A 16,482-nucleotide genomic window follows, 5' to 3' on the forward strand; every position below is an offset into this window, starting at 1 on the left:
TTCCCATTGGTTACTATCCTAGGTTACTACGTTGCCATTTTGATTTTGTGTTAACTAGTGTCGAAATTCTTTAAAATTCATGAACTGCATATAACGTTGCATTTTTATTAAATTAGTGGACAAAAGGGGCTTTGGTAGATTTAGTAGTCTTCAATAACAGCATTGTATTTTGAAAACTAAAATGGAGCAAGGAGAAGGTACGACAGATTTCTGGATCCATAACTTGTTGGTATGAACAATTACGGAGAGGATTTTATATAATTTGACATTCTTTCTAGTAATTTATGTAAAATACCATTTCAAACACGAGGAGGATCTGTTTTAAATAATAAATTATGCATATTTGATTATTCGGAGAAACATAATTCACCCATAGTTTGTTGCTTTCCATATAATTTTTTAATATGATAATTAGTACGAGTTTTGCAAATATTTAATAAGGTACCGCAATGTTGTTTTAAATACACAAAGTGAGTCTAGGTACTAGAAATTCAATCTGTTGTTCTTAATATTTGAGAATAATTTTATTTAATAAATGAGGACACTAAAGTTTTTCAATTTATGACTTATTTGATATTTTTATTTTCATCCTGTATAATTTTAGAATACCAACGACCTTTTAATGGCAAAACCAGCAAACAACATAATGTATTACCATTATGGGGTAACGAGCAGTCCATGAATTTAAATCCATTGATTTTGGCAAACATTCAAAGTTCGAGTTACTTCAAAGGTAGGTATGGAAGTGTATCAATATGTAATAAAATACATAAAACAGTATAATACTGTTGTACTATACAATACGAAGTAAAATATATACAATGAATTCAATTTTACTATCAACTAAATATATATAATTATACTAAACTATTTGCAGTACATTTATTCAAATTGAAAACCTATCATGAAGTTGTTGATGAAATATACTATCAAGTAAAACATCTTGAGCCATGGGAGAAAGGGTCTCGAAAAACAGCAGGGCAAACTGGAATGTGCGGTGGTGTGAGTGATATTACTGAATAATTCTTTGATTTATTATATAATAAACCATTGGACTAAATATTGTTATGTATATATTGTAGGTTCGTGGCGTAGGTGCGGGTGGAATAGTATCAACAGCATTCTGCCTTTTATATAAGTTGTACACATTAAGGTTAACACGAAAACAAGTTAATGGTTTATTGACCCATACTGATTCTCCATATATACGTGCTTTAGGTAATATATATATTATCTTCAATTTTAATCGATCAATTACTAATTTCATTAATTCTACATTCAGTAATACAATTGTAAAATTTATTCATGGATTGAAAATATGAATATCCACATTCAACATTTTATTTTGGCAAATTTAACATTGATTTTCTTTATTGAAGGTTTTATGTATATAAGATATACCCAACCCCCTCCCGATCTATTTGACTGGTATGAAGAATACTTATGCGATGAAGAAGAAATTGATGTAAAAGCTGGTGGTGGTCAAATAACAACAATTGGATCCATTCTCAGACAATGGCTTGTAAAACTAGATTGGTTCTCTACTCTATTCCCACGTATTCCAGTTCCTGTACAGAAGCAGATAGAACAACGCCTTGCTGAATATGATCGACAAAATAAAAAGCCAGAAGTATATAACTCTCATTATAATAACAGAAATGATAATTATAATCCACGTGATAATGCTTCACGCAGTCGTGATGATTCTGGGAATGCAAGAAATTTTGGAGAAGCTGAAAGATATGCAAAAGACAGAAATGAAAGATACAATAGAGAACATGAGCGAAGTAGAGATCGACATGGAGAACGTAGCTCAGGTAGAGATAGAGATCGGTATTTAGATCGTGAGCGGAGTTCACGTGACTATCGAGAGAGAAGTAGAGAAAAAGATAGGTCAAAACATAGGAGCGATCATTCCAGAAATAGAAGCAGATCTCGAGAGAGGCACAGACGACACAGATGAACAAATGAGTAATGTTTTCAGTCTATTTTATTTTAAAATGGTGATTAAATTCTCAGTATTTTCTTTTAAATATCGTACAATTATTTTTTTATATTTCTTTTAGTATGGAAATCAAATTTAAAGTAATGAGCCAATTCTTTTCTATTTCTGTATTTTTTGTGTAATAAATATTGAAAACATGTGTTATATTTTCTAGTTTGGAATTCATTATTGAATGGAAAACTCATTCTATTAATGCTGATTAGTACTGAAAGTTTGTACAATGTGTTGAAGCTCTGAAATAGATCTTTCTTTAATACTCATAATTTTGTCATAAATATATGTACAAATTTATTTGATAAATTTAAATTCAAATTCACTAAATTTAATATTTCCAATTAACTAGCTCTTGTTCGTAGATTCTGCTTTTAATAATTCTGTTTCCACATCATGCAAGACATTTAGTTCCAGATAAGTTAATAAACTTGCACTCAATGTTTGCAATGCTAAAATTATTGATATACTTGTTGTTATTGGCTTTGTAAATTTCCAAAACAGTTTAACTACTTCTTTAGGATTCCGGAATGGAGGTACATTGTATGTAAGATAATTGTTAGCATTCTGCAATAATAATAAAAATAATTTACTAACATGTTAATATTATTATGCATGATTGATATTAAAATTGAATAGGCATGGTAATGTTAGTAATAATTCATATATGACTTGGCTCAAGCTTGGAAATGACCATGAGTAATAACTTGCCTATTCAATAAAAAAATCATCGGGCTATATATATATATAAATTCAAAATACAAATACCACAAATCCTGCAACTGGACTAAGTATCACTGGATATAAAAGCCCAAGAAAAGTCTGCCCTGCTATAGCCCTTACCTCCAAGCAAACTGGACATTGTGTTTTATGTAGAAGAATATCAGACGTCACAAACTAAAATCAATTGCAACATATATGATATAAGAAATATACTGCATCAATATAATGAAAATGAACTCTTATGTACAGTTGACGTTAATGAAATACCTGCATATGAAAAAATGATCCAGCTATTGTAGGTAATATTACATTAGGTAAAAAACTAGACAATTTACCAAAGGTTCTCAACTTTAACTTCTGTCTGTAATGATTATTCAAATAAAAACCTGCAAGGCCACAACAAAATCCTGAAACTGCTGCACCGTATCGCAGAGGTAATCTGGAAAATATAATTTGATGTTGAACATCATATCATTTATTAGCATTAGATATTATCATTACACTTTTGACTGTTCTTCCCAATTCCATATTAACTTCCACTGATATTGGAGAGCTTCGTCCTCAGTTAGTCGAATAGCATCTTTTGGTGGTTCACCTTTAGACCTTACTAATGCCATTATATTATATGAAATTTACTGCTTTATTCATAAATCATTTGTGATTTTACATTAGTTTCCCAGTTAAAAGTTAAGCAAACAAATATATTTATACCATAAGTTTTATGGTTACTACTTTCAATTTTGATATTGGCAATAAATTAATTATCTAACAAATAATTATAAAAAACGTATACTATTTGATATTTAAAATTAATTATGTAATATGATTTTAATTTAAAATTGTATAAATTCTTTAAAAATTGAGGTTGAAATCAAATAAAATGGTTGCCCGATGCGATAAAATACTCCGTCGAGTATTCATGATGCACAAACATTAATTGAAATTAAAAGAAGTTGAAGAAGTTTAAATTCTTTTATTCGATTACTTATACATGAAGAATCTAAATATCATTTTAAAATCTCGTTTTATAAATTTAAAATAAAATCATAGGTGAGAACTGAAAGAGTACGCTGGCAACACCTATACTTTCGCATAATAATAAAAATGACGTTCCTTGGGTTAGTGGAAGCAAGTAGTTGTTGAAGAGGAGTTATACCGTGTTGTTTTGTGCTTTTAATTTTAAATAAATGGAATAATTTGTTTGTAGCCCCTTTTGCATGATTTTGTGAATAGCGCCGTTCATTTAGTACATGCTTTTAAAAGTTAAAAGTTTTAAGTGTATTAAAATTTATAAATTCGCTGTTAAAGTCTTGGCGCTTTAACCGAATGCAGTGCAAGTTATGAGAAGTGCATCTATATCTAATTTTAAAACATAAGAGTGTTAAAGTTAATTCATTATTAACTTAATATTATTCCCCTTTGTCCACTTTACTCCCTGTGACTATGGCAACCGTAAACAGAGAGTAAACCATTCGTTGCGGTTGTTTACAGTTCGCAAATATTGCATCTCGGTGTCTATATTTTTTATGCATTCGAAGTGCCAGTGTTTTTCAGTGAAAAACTATGATGAACGTCTCATTTAACGATTTCATAAGGGGTTTACTAAGAGGGATGTAGAAAATTTGGTTTTGGTTAATCGAAATGAAAGTGACCGTGTGTTTTGACTCAGTGCGCATTGTTGTGCCCTGCGGTGCAGGTGAACTACTCGTCAGGGATTTGATCAGAGAGGCTATAAGGCGGTATAAAAAAGCATCGGGAAAGGTAAAATATAATGTTTAATTATTCTTTTTATCGTATCTCGTTAATACTTTAACCTGATTAATTCGTATTTTTTATTTGCATTTTAAATGTTTACAATAAAGACCGGTTGTAATTTTTTAAATGCACTGAACTTGCTAATTTGTTTATATGTGTCTACATATATAGTGTGTGTGTATATTTGGATACAATTTTTCAACCCATTTAAAGCACAGATCAACCCATTTAAATGCTTCGATAAAACATTCGATTCCTATTGGTGGAAAGATTAATTTCCGCCCAATTTCGTCCCGCCCCGTTTCGAAAATATGGGGCGAAAAGAGATAAAAATGGCAAATCAGTTTTTGAGAGAATGGTGCGTCACATTTGAATGGCTCAAAAAACATTACAACTTATATTGAAGAAAAGAAGAATTGGTTAATTTTTTTCTAAGGCAGGACCAGGGGTTTGAAGATCCAATAAACAAAATTTTAAAAAATGCTGAATGTATTCGTATATACTATTAAATTTTCAATGTAATTTTTGATGCCTAGAGAGATGATGTTGTGAATGAAAGTGATATGAAAAATTTGAAAGAAAAATATGTATATGTGTGTTTGATATATTTTAATAAGTGTTATTAGTATTAATTTCTTACAAATTAAATGAGTTGTTAATTGTTATAGATACATAAATATAATTTATTTTATCATATTAATGCGTTCCAGATTTATACGCCTCTTTATTCATATCTATGTTAAACCACATGCAACTAGTGTTTATATATGAAATGATTTAAACATGGTTCTTTATATAAAAACATGATTAATTAATCTATTAAAAAGAAACTTGCTCAGTTATATTGAAACTAGCAAACCCGACGAACTCCGTTTCGCCACCAGATGGTTTCGTGAGAAAGATGAAGAAATTTTTTGTTTGTTTTATATTTGAAAAGGAAAAATTTGATTTTATTATACAACAGTAATGAATTTATTTCGATTACAAAAATGAGGTGTTTTTTAGTTGAAGTTCTCTAAGTAAATGAAAGTGAATCCGTAAATTATCCGTTTCATTGAAGTGCTCTTTGGTAAACCACATTTTTTGTTTTTTGGTCTGACGTTAACATAAACAAAGCGGATGGTTTTCCAACTCGTTAACAGACAACGTATAACTGCCCATGTGAAAAACAATCTCACAAAGTTTTGCTAATGTTTGTTGTCAATACCAGAAGACCATTAACTTTTGTCGTCAATAAAACGTTTTTCTTTAGTTTTATTGCATATATTAGTATTTGTGAATATTTGCGCCGAATATTATTATATTTTGAATTTATTTATGTTTTGCGTAATTTGAATTGACACAGTCACCTGTTAGCCGAGAGTCCGTTGGACACGGTCTGCTGGCGCTCTAAGTACCCTACAGAACGCTTTGCACCGGAAGATTCTCAAACTTACCTAAAATAATTGAAATATACCAATAATTTCATGAAAATAATAATGGAAGTCTAATTTGGAATCGACATCTTTCTGAAATAGATGTATATGAAAGGTTAATATTTTTGTATTTTTAACTAGTTCTTATGGGTAATTGCATGCACCGTGTATAAAATAAATTTTCTTTTTCCTTTATATTCAATGAATTAATTATTTTAATATATGTCGAATCTCAGTAAGAGGTTTTTCATTATGTTTCTGTTTTTAATTTTATTTGAATACAATCGAGGAAGGAACTAGGGTGTATGACCATAGCAATAACCCCTCTGGACGCGTTCACTGGAATTCCGTTGTTCGATGTCATAACATATCATCCTTATATCTAACGGACATTTGTTTTCCAAATGCAATAATTCTTGAATTACAGTTAATATATTTTTGTGCAGGATAGTACTAATTTTTCAATAAATTAATCAATCGTTTTCATATAGCAATGCTTAATGTTTAATTTTGCTATAAATATAGCTTTTCAACTGAACCCTATATAAAAATGTTAATTAAAAAGTTTATTTTTCTTAACAGCATCTTTGTTTGTCGATATTAGTGGAGAACGCTAAATGTAATTCAATTAATAATAAAATTATTAATTGAATAGATAAAACTGTAAAAAATAACGCGTTTGTGACTAAGACCTACATTATAGCGTAAATTCTCCACTAAAATAGACCGTAATATATTAGTGTTCTTTTTGCTTGTTTCATTCTTTGCTTTAAGTTAAACATTAATAATTTTTATTTAATATAATTAACTTCCCGCAGGGTAAGTTATTGAACTCATTCAAAAATCAAAAATGAAATTTTTTGCATATCTTCACGTTTTGAAGGTTTCTGTACATTTTGGCATACCTAAGAAAAAATGATATGTGTGTGTAGGTATGGATACAATTTTTAGTCCACGTTTTCGGGCGGATTAACTGATTAACTTATTTGAATGATTCAAGAAACAATCGATTCCTATTGTGCTGATTAGTTTTTGGCAAAAGTAGGTCCAGCCGTTTTGGAGTTACAGAGCAAAGAGTGCAGAAAAAGAAATCAAGTTTTTGAGAGAACAGAGTATCCGATTTTAATGATCCAAAAAACATTCAATTCCTAATGATGGGGAGATGTGGTGATTAGTTTTTGGCAAAGGCAGGTCCATCCGTTTTGGAGATTCGGAGCAGAATGTGCAAAAAATGGCAGATTTTGAGAGAAATAAGCATCCGATTTGAGTGATTCAAAAAACTTCCTGCTTGTGTTGACGAAACGATTATTTTTGGAAAAGAAAAAAAAGATTTTTTTATTTCAATTTTTTTTTTTTATTTCCAAGTGGATGTCCAACGCCGTGCACCACTAGTTTATTATTTGCTTCAAGTTACTTGTTATACATATATACTTTATCTCAGGTCATTTGTGGACCTTTTTTTGCACAGATTTATTCGTTCTGCAGAACAAAAATATTTTTTGTCCGACAAGACAATGTGTCGGTTAGGTCAAATTGAACAAAACCTTAATTTTCTGACAATACAAACTATCCGAAAAAAAGTCCCAGTATGCAAAAAAAAGTTGGTTCTTCGAAGCTTATTGTAATTCTACACGCGACAAGTGTTTCTTTTCGTATAAAGAATAAAAATTCATCAGAATTCAAAAATTAAATAAATTTGTCATCCGTTTCCTGAATTAAAAAAAAAACATTTTGTCGAAATGCTAACATAAAATATTGTGTTATTCCGATTTACATTTAAATTTTATTCACATGATTTTTTATTATTATTTACATGTAAATGTTTTGATTTAATTGTTTGCTTTTTTATTTAATTATAACTAGATCTTTTTTATTTTTTAAGAAGCAATTACAAACTGTTTTTATAATACCACAAACTTTTAGTAATCGTGAAGAACAATATGCAAAGATAAAACCAAGAGTTTACTCCCTTTTTATGTTGATAGAAAAGATGGTTAAATCTAAGAGACCTTTTAGATAGAATTATAATTTAGTTAGAATTATAACTAGGTAAGCACTAAAAAAAATTATCATTAGAATAGTCATTAGAAATAAAAGCTAAAAATTCTACACAGGAATTATTTTCTTATAATAAAATTATATCGGTCTGCCAATTGTTGATATGGCATTTAAAATTTATAAAAAAGCATTTAAAGGTAAAATTGACAAATCAAGTTCATAATCTGTTTGAAAAAAAAATGACAAAAAACAGCATACAACAATTAATAAATACCATTAACTTCCATGAAATAACGCAATAACGCTTCGCCAAAATAAACAGCCCAAGGTCGATTGTTTATGCAACATTTAATAGATGTCCACCGACTCAATAATGCCGCCTACCATTAAAAAATTGCAGAGCCAAATTGTAATTCAAATTATAAAAATAATAATGGTTCCAGTCGCAATTTTCGCTTTTATTTTAACGGTAGCAGAAAGACTCTGGTTGTTTTTAAAGTTGATATCCGTTTTCTTTGATTTATGGTCTTACACATATTAACCAACAATAAATTATTTTTAATATATTTAAGATAAGTTTAGTAAAAGACAATGTATAAGCACAATTATTAAAGAGTCATATAGGGGCATGTAATAAAAATCTATGAGTGGTTCCATTTAAGCTACAATTAATTAATATTTATATTTTTATTATAATATTTTTTTATAAATTATAATAAATGTTTGTAGTAAGGTTGTAAAGAAAACATTTGATTTAACATGTTTTGTTAAAATCTTATTTATAAAATAATTTTTTTTATATATTATCTTGTTCGTTACAATACTAATAGTTACCGAAATTTGAATCTCCACGTCTGCCCCTAGTTTTTTTTTCAAATATCATTTCTTAGTATTTAACAATGGTAAAATGATATTGTTCCTACATTTTATGGATATCGCATAGCAAAGTTAGCCGCCGATGAGGTCCACATGTGGTATAGTTATTCTTTGTCGGGCCAAATGTAAGTAAGGGTATGTGGATGCATTTTTAATGTAAACCATGATTATTAATGTCTTACATTTTCTTAATTAATATTCAATTATGATGTGAACTAATCACATTTTTTACCAATTACCCTTTACAAAAAAATATATATGGCATCGATGCTATAGTAAGCTTTCAAGACAGGCATTAAAATCACCAATCAAAATTTTTTAGTGAAAATTCATATCAATATTGAAGTAAAAAATATTTTAAGTAAAAATTTATTGAGAATTGAATATAATTATATTAATCTATGTTCATCTGAAATGATTTTATCAATTCATTTATATATCTTACTATATTATAGCCTTGAGGCAAGTTACACGAGCTTCCCGAAATGTGTAATAATTGACTTAATCAACCGAATTGTGTTTTAGATATTTAGATAAAATTTTTAACTATAAAATTTGTAAATAAAGTTATCGTTAAATCTAAACATTGCGATTTCCAATAGAATTTTCTCAAACAATGCTGCACAGATAAGTGCAGCATTGTTTGTCCTAAAATTGTAGCTTATTATTTTAAATTTTAATGAATTGATGATGTTTGACTCACACATTACAAAAACGATTTTGGCCACAAATTTTAACTATAATATTTCTCAAACTTTGATAAATTTTTAACATTAAACTATTCGTCGTAGGGTCGTAACATTTCATTATGATCTATAAGACCATGATATCTATTGTCTAAAAAGGTTTATAAAATTTGGCAAAAAAAATTGTTTCAACAGTTAATTTCAAGAAAACGGCCCGACAGATGAAAACATAAACTTCTCTTTCGGGAAGTTAATAATATAAAATAAAAATTTTTTTTATGAACAAAGTACAAAAGTAGTAATTTTTCATCAAGAGCCTAATATGTTTTATGAAGCATAAAAATAAGATATTCGAAATTACCGATTTTTTTTCATGATTTGTATAATGCTGTTTGTACATGATGAGAACATTATTTACAGTGTATTAAATAAAACATTTTCTGTTCTCTAGTGTATATTTTAAGCTCCCAAAAATACGTATTCTTTTAAAATCAAAATCTTCAAATTTTGGGACCTTAATTTCTTAGCTTTACTAATATATCGCGATGATTTAAAATTATACAGAATAATTATGATGAACATACTTGCACATATACATATGTAAACGTATTTTAAACGTATTTCATTATTGAAAATTTTACCACAAATATAGAATTTTTTCCAGTTGCATGTTGTTTGTTATTAGTCACGCTCAACTAACTTTTAAATATTAACTTGCGGTTATGTATTTTTTCCTTCAAATGACTTATAAATATAACGATTGATATAATGAAAATTAGCACTTCATATTCATGATTTATTCTAACAATAGGTGTTAAATAATTAATAACCAAGTGTAGTACTAATTATGTTTCATTCGCCGTTTCTTAGAAGTCTGAATTTATTTTACCTGTTTAGGTATTGAATTAATTTACTGTAAAGTTTGTTTTAAAATGTATCACTTGCATCGTAATTTTTTTCTATACTTTTTGCAAACTGTTCTGCGCATTTTTTCAGAGTTCACAAAGCGTCGAGTTGGGGTCATGAAAATTATGTTTGTCGCGCTGTATTACTCTAAATAATGACCATTGTTTCTAAAAATATGTATAATACTATAAAGCAATTTGCAAAAAAAATTGTCGATATATATACACATATATACTTACTTATACATGTGTAAAAATTTAATTAACACATAGATGTAACATGCATTGTGCTTTATGGAAAATTCGTATGAACTTTCTTATATATGTACATAATCAACTTAATCAATCTTTACTAATCAGGTTCAGGATTTTGATGAAATGAAAAATTATCACAGATCTCCTAATTATGAAGAAACGCCTAGAATGATCGTCGCCAGGATTTGAAGAAAGGCGAATTTTTATTGAGCTTCATCAAATGGCGTGTAAATTTTTGAAATCAGGGCAGAAGTTCTTGACAAAAAGTGACTAGTATTTTAGCTTTCATACACACATGCTTGTCAAATGATTCAGAATACCTCAAAACTTTTTAAAAGTAAAATTGGCGAGTCGGATTTTTGACGAAAACACAATTTTGTGTGTTCAAAATTTCACTTCGTGTATCAATTCAAGTTACATCTGTGACTTCATCTTATCAATCTTATCAATTAATCATGCAATTTCATCTTCATTTGCTTCCATACTGATTATTAAAATACTATATTGTTCAGAAATGACTCAATATAAATACAGAGGTTTTCTAATCTAGATTCCGAGTTTTATCTTATAGTGAGTAATCGTACAAGGACAAAAAATAAGTGCCTGCTCTGAATTACAAATTAACATAAGTATAAGCACATGTGCAAAGTATTGTTGTGACGAGGAGTGGCCGCCGATCTGATTCTCAAACTAATCAACGGATGAGAAAAACGTTACATTTCCATTAAATTAAATCTTTAATCACTGTGAACATTGTGCATATGAATAAATTAGATTAAAATTTAAAATTATTAGATAAAAATAATTTTACTTTCTTGACTTTATAATATTGATACAGCCACGTAGTTATGAAATTTATTAAAATTCGCCTTCGATAATTTAGGTTGTTGTGTTATAATTTAACCCTTTTGGTCTGTATTAAACATCTGATTATTAAGTACACATGTTGTTTCGCGTACTTTATTTTAGAAGTAAACAATTAGTTTCATCAAAACACTCCGCTACCCACTCTACCAGGCGTAGCAACCATTCCGTGTAAAAGCTCAATGCCATGAAGATTGTTACCTTCATGGCCAATATAGTAAAACGAAAATACGCCCGAACAGGTATATTTCTTCATCCGTCTTGCCGTAGTATCTATATAAGCTTTTGAATGCAATTTGATAGTATTGACCGTGGTCCTTAAAAAATCTCACGTTTTCATATTATGAGCTTTTAACTTCAACCTAGAGCTTTGGTGAAATTTTGACCAATCTTCGGTTATTGTGGTTAATTTGCATTACTTTTATATAAACTTTAAACCGTGAGTAACATCTCTATGATCACAGTTGAAAATATTGACACAATTGCTCCAAATTTTCATGAAATACCACTGTTTGTAAAACTATTATAATTTTTGGTCGACTTTGAGAGGCCCTTAAATGTTTTTGTTTCCCATAAGCCTTTAGTAGAATTTTACTGTAAAATGATGAAAGATGGATAGTGGACATGTTTTACAAAATCAGCATAAATAAATAAAATTAATTTTACTTCAAATTTTTATTAACAAATGTAGCTGAATGTACTTTGTATAGCTTGCTATAAAAAATAAATAAAAAAAAAAAATAATAATAATTTGTCATAAATATCTACACTACATTGAGTATAAATAAAATGAACTATATTACTTGAAATATGGTTAATAATCTTCATAATCTTTCATTCTCTGCAGTACTGTTATCGATACCAGCGTTGAATCGCCAATTATAAATACCTGCGTTGAATCATCAAGTGCTCAATATTTTTTTTTACAATATGATATACCAATAGAAAATATGTATGTTTAAAAATACTTTTCATGTTTCTTTACGCATGTGAGGAAAAATAATTAAAGTACAGTAATGAACGCGATAACACAGGTGAACGACACGTTATTTGTTTCTATGTTTCAAACCATGCAGTGCTTGCTTTATTAGATTTTAGATTAAATAATTTGATAAACTCTTCTGATATTTTATTTATTAATTTATCACTACAGCATATTTTGCAGTGATTAGGATCGATTTAAATAATCAGTAATCGATATTATGCTAGATTATTTATTAAATTCTAAGTTAGCCAGATTTATTTTGGGTTAACAAATATGCACTTTGGCTAATTTATTTAAAGCAAAGTTGCTACTATCCCAGAAACTAATAACAACTTCTCGCAGAGTTCGTTTTCTTCAGAAAATTCCATCTGACCAACTTCCAACTGTGAACCACTTTTGAAAGTCCTGTAATACTTCAGGATTTTTGCAAAAAACCACCCATTAATATTTATTAAATTTATTAAATTTATTAAATCATTAAAATCATCTTTTTTCCGTCAACAATTATGAAAGCTCGCCCCTAGGTAAGCGTTTAAGAGCGACGTTACTTGATGTAGAGGTCCCGGGTTCAAGATCCTCTTTGAGCAGCCTGTTGTATACAAACAATATACAAATATGCACTTTGGCTAATTTTTTTAAAGCAAATGTTAATACCCCAGAAACTATAAACAACAATTTATAACTTCTCTTGAAAGTTGGTTTTCTTCAGAAAATTCGATTTGACCAACTTCCAATTGAACCACTTTTGGAAGTCCTGTAATACTTCAGGATTTTTGTAAAGACCACCATTAATAGCCAATTAATTGAATCATTAAAATCATCTTTTTTCCCCAACAATCATGAGGGCTCGCCCCTAGGTAAGGTTTAGGAACGACGTTACTTGATTTAGAGATCCCGGGTTCGAGATCCACTTCGAGCAGCCTGTTGTCAAGCAGTAGTGGCAACAGTTTTCACTTGGTTAGATCATCAGACTGACCATACATATTTGATGATTTTATTATTATAATTTATTTAATAGGGCTATCTTCTTTTATTGATGCTGCAATGCCGGGTAAGTGCTATTTTCACGTGGACACATATTGTGACTATTATTTTCCAGTAAAAACCGATGTCACTGCTGCTTGACACCAGACTGTCTTAACCGCAAATATCGACCACAGAACCTCTGACAATTAATTCTCGGTGTGTAAAATCGTGAATTATACCATTTGTTTCTACCTTTGCTGGTAAGACGTACAAGAACGACGATTTTCGAACAATTGGCTGCATATAATAGCCGTTCGCGTGATATATGCTTTCCCATTGTGAATGTCAAGTTTGATGCCGTGCACTTCCTCATTGTCCGATCCGAGTACAAGCCACGTTCTGGTACGCGATATAGGACACAATATCTGCTTCGTGACAGAACTATTGATATTAAATGCACGTACAAAGTGCTTATTTTATAACAATATAGATTACAAGCTTATTGTTAAATACTCTTGAACAAACGAGTAATTATGTTCATTTTGAGAATTAGAAATTTGTGTTTAAATAATTTTTTTAAATAGTTTTTCACCCAGTTGTATTAACAGGTTAATCGCCTTGCCAGTATGTGTCTAACACTAAGAGGTTCTACATGCGCCATACGCTATTTGGTAGAATGAGAAAATGTCTTAACCCTTTCCACTCGGATGCCGCTCTTCCAGCGGCAAAATGCGTATAAATTTCGCATTTTGCGAGTGGAAAGGGTTAATATAGAGCTATGTCAGTCAATAGTGTTTTTCCAGGAATTTTTTCGCGGTTTTTTTTTCTTTTATACATTAAGTTTTCTTGATACATTTCTAACTAAATTATCTAAAAAAGTTGCCATGTCAATGAAGTGGAGATTAACGTGCTAATTTCTTCTTTTACATATTTTTCTTTCTAAAAATTCTTGAACTAACACTGTGTATCATGTCTGCAAATCTATATTTTTATATGTAGCTAATGTGATACTACACATTAAAATAGATTTGCAGACATGATTCGCAGTGTTAGTTCAAGAATTTTTCAACTAACATTGTGCATCAACTCTGCAAACTTATATTAAACACTTTAAAGTGCAATTTTCATCCTGCAAGTCCTTCCACCAAACTTTTGTTTATGAATGTCTTTTCTTATCCTTATACACAGGCTTTCAGTATATTTAAGGAAGTATATTTTTTGAAACTTTTTCACGTATCAACTTTTCACCAAATTAAAAAAATATACTAAAAATTATAATTTGCAGAATATTATTTAATTATATATCGGATAGCTAAAAGTGGTATCAAATCTTTGATATAAAGTTTCGAAGGAAATTAAATGCCAGTACATTTTCTAATCCACTAAGTTTCTTCGGTGTAATTAATTAATTTTTTCAAAATAAGATATGTATAAAAACATCAAAACATAGTGAAATAACACGTTTTTTAACTAATAAAAGACTGTAAGCTAGAAGAATAATTGTATTTTAATAAAAAAAAAAAATGTTACACTTTAGCACAAATATTATAGGTATTCTTACATATGCAGTTTATGTTTTCAAATGATATCTCCAGGAAAATCGTTACATCAAAGAAAAGTATTTTGTTAAGTAACCATAAAAATCTAAAAATAGTAATTCCATATTATACTGGTGACTGGTACAGGGCCTCTCTGTATTGTGTTTCGTCTGAAAATAAAATTCAATTTTAGTTCTGGACTGAATATTTTTAGTTAATTTTATTTCTATGAATTATTTGAATTAGTACTTGAGATTTAATTTGACCACACAAACAATTATTTCATACTAAAATATTGGATTGTCTTTGATAAGTAGTCATTTATTGCTGTATGCTAGTACCAATACCACTTCTAATTATATTGAACACGTGAAGTAAAAAATATTTATCCATACTTACCGAAACAGTTGTGTTTATTTCATCTGTAATGTTTGGAAACTCTGCATTACTGAAATAATTTAGGAATAAATTTTCGAAACTATAAGAATTCCACTTAAGAGGTTATTTTCGTACTTACCCAACGTGGATCAATATGCATTACACAACATTCGTCGGCAATGTGGAAAGGCTCTGTAATCAATCAATTGATTCAATTAGTAGCTTCATTGCTACCACTTAATTTATATTTGTTTTCCTCTTGGATATTGACGTAATTATTGATTACAAACTCGTTCTGTGTAGGCCCATCATTGGAATCGCTTTAGATTTCGGCGAAAACTTATCTTCTATATTTTACTACATATGTATCTTCTTCTTTTTACAAATGTTAACATGAAGATAAATTTTATGACGTCGATACTTTCTTAAACTCCATATACCGTTTCAATTAAATCTTATTTTGAATCAATTCTCTAGAAAATTGTCTAGTAATATTATAAATCTCAAGCTGTGTTATTGAGTTTCAATTCGGCCGCTTGACCTCTAGTCAGAAAATTTATGAATGACCGTATTTATAAAACTGTACAAGAATCCATATATAACTGAGCCAAAATTTCACACAACGTTTTGGCGGTTAAGGAGGTTGTTCGTTTTTTTTTTACAAAAAATGCAAGGTATTTGTTTTTGTTTTTCTCGAAATGTATTTATCATAGAGACATGCGTTTTTTTAAAACAAAAATTACAAAATCATAGAATATTACGAATTTTTCTTCTTTTTTTTGCCGTCATTTTTTAATCAGGGGGCGCCAAAGTCGGCCTTGCAAAATCGATCTCTTTTGCGGTGCCGCAGATAAATCCGTTGCGCATCGCCCGAAACAAAAAAAAAGAAACTACGTTGAAGAAGAAGTTTGAATCCAGTCCCCCTACCAAAATGAAAGAAATAAAGCAAGAAGGAAAAAAGTGGCAGCTATTTTAAAAAAAAGTGTTAAAAAAGGCCTTGTTGTTGGGGCGAAAAGCTTCGCAAAATTTTTTTGCGTAATGTTATCAAGTTGTTTGAGGTAGGGGGACTAAGTATTGCAGTGGTGAACAAATTAAAAAAAAATGCAAGTCAATCCGACTTGTAGTTTTTTTTTTTATTTGTG

At 29.4% G+C, this 16,482-nt stretch overlaps 3 protein-coding genes across 4 annotated transcripts in view; 2 read left to right on the plus strand and 1 right to left on the minus strand.

Moving 5' to 3' along the window:
* Positions 1-27: 27 nt before the first annotated feature.
* LOC113372510 (pre-mRNA-splicing factor 38B-like) lies at positions 28-2,091 on the plus strand. 2 transcript variants are annotated; one of them, XM_026612848.1, is made up of 5 exons: positions 28-197; positions 605-733; positions 878-1,002; positions 1,083-1,218; positions 1,380-2,091. In XM_026612848.1, the coding sequence occupies exons 1-5, from the start codon at positions 182-184 to the stop codon at positions 1,961-1,963; spliced, it is 990 nt and encodes a 329-aa protein (XP_026468633.1). In that variant the 5' UTR covers positions 28-181; the 3' UTR covers positions 1,964-2,091. The 2 variants fall into 2 exon arrangements, with proteins under 2 accessions (XP_026468633.1, XP_026468634.1); XM_026612849.1 differs by having other exon boundaries at positions 57-229.
* A 144-nt stretch (positions 2,092-2,235) lies between these two features.
* On the minus strand, positions 2,236-3,524 carry LOC113373149. The gene is made up of 4 exons (XM_026613462.1): positions 3,221-3,524; positions 2,987-3,158; positions 2,765-2,893; positions 2,236-2,563 (listed from the first exon to the last, which is right to left on the minus strand). Exons 1-4 carry the CDS (start codon positions 3,334-3,336, stop codon positions 2,345-2,347), a joined length of 636 nt encoding a protein of 211 aa, XP_026469247.1. The 5' UTR covers positions 3,337-3,524; the 3' UTR covers positions 2,236-2,344.
* An 836-nt stretch (positions 3,525-4,360) lies between these two features.
* Positions 4,361-16,482, plus strand: part of LOC113373507 — a 72,393-nt gene continuing 60,271 nt past the window's right edge. The window contains exon 1 of the mRNA XM_026613801.1: positions 4,361-4,458. Within this exon, the coding sequence (XP_026469586.1) occupies positions 4,361-4,458 (98 nt within the window). The remainder of the gene's footprint in view (positions 4,459-16,482) is intronic.

This window comes from Ctenocephalides felis, unplaced genomic scaffold (assembly GCF_003426905.1).
Source record: "Ctenocephalides felis isolate EL2017-DRISC unplaced genomic scaffold, ASM342690v1 CF-g0.4_SCAFFOLD_01604, whole genome shotgun sequence".
NCBI classification, from domain to species: Eukaryota; Metazoa; Arthropoda; class Insecta; order Siphonaptera; family Pulicidae; genus Ctenocephalides; species Ctenocephalides felis.

What these genes read in the sequence shown, in the direction of transcription:
- LOC113372510 (XM_026612848.1), top strand. An exon ending in AAACTGGAATGTGCGGTGGT is followed by an intron (nt 1,003 to 1,082) that starts GTGAGTGATATT and finishes TATATATTGTAG; the next exon opens with GTTCGTGGCGTAGGTGCGGG. An exon ending in TCCATATATACGTGCTTTAG is followed by an intron (nt 1,219 to 1,379) that starts GTAATATATATA and finishes TCTTTATTGAAG; the next exon opens with GTTTTATGTATATAAGATAT.
- LOC113373149 (XM_026613462.1), bottom strand. Translation starts at nt 3,336, where the DNA reads ATGGCATTAGTAAGGTCTAAAGGTGAACCACCAAAAGATGCTATTCGA. An exon ending in TGGGAAGAACAGTCAAAAGT is followed by an intron (nt 3,159 to 3,220) that starts GTAATGATAATA and finishes TATATTTTCCAG; the next exon opens with ATTACCTCTGCGATACGGTG. An exon ending in GATCATTTTTTCATATGCAG is followed by an intron (nt 2,894 to 2,986) that starts GTATTTCATTAA and finishes AATTGATTTTAG; the next exon opens with TTTGTGACGTCTGATATTCT.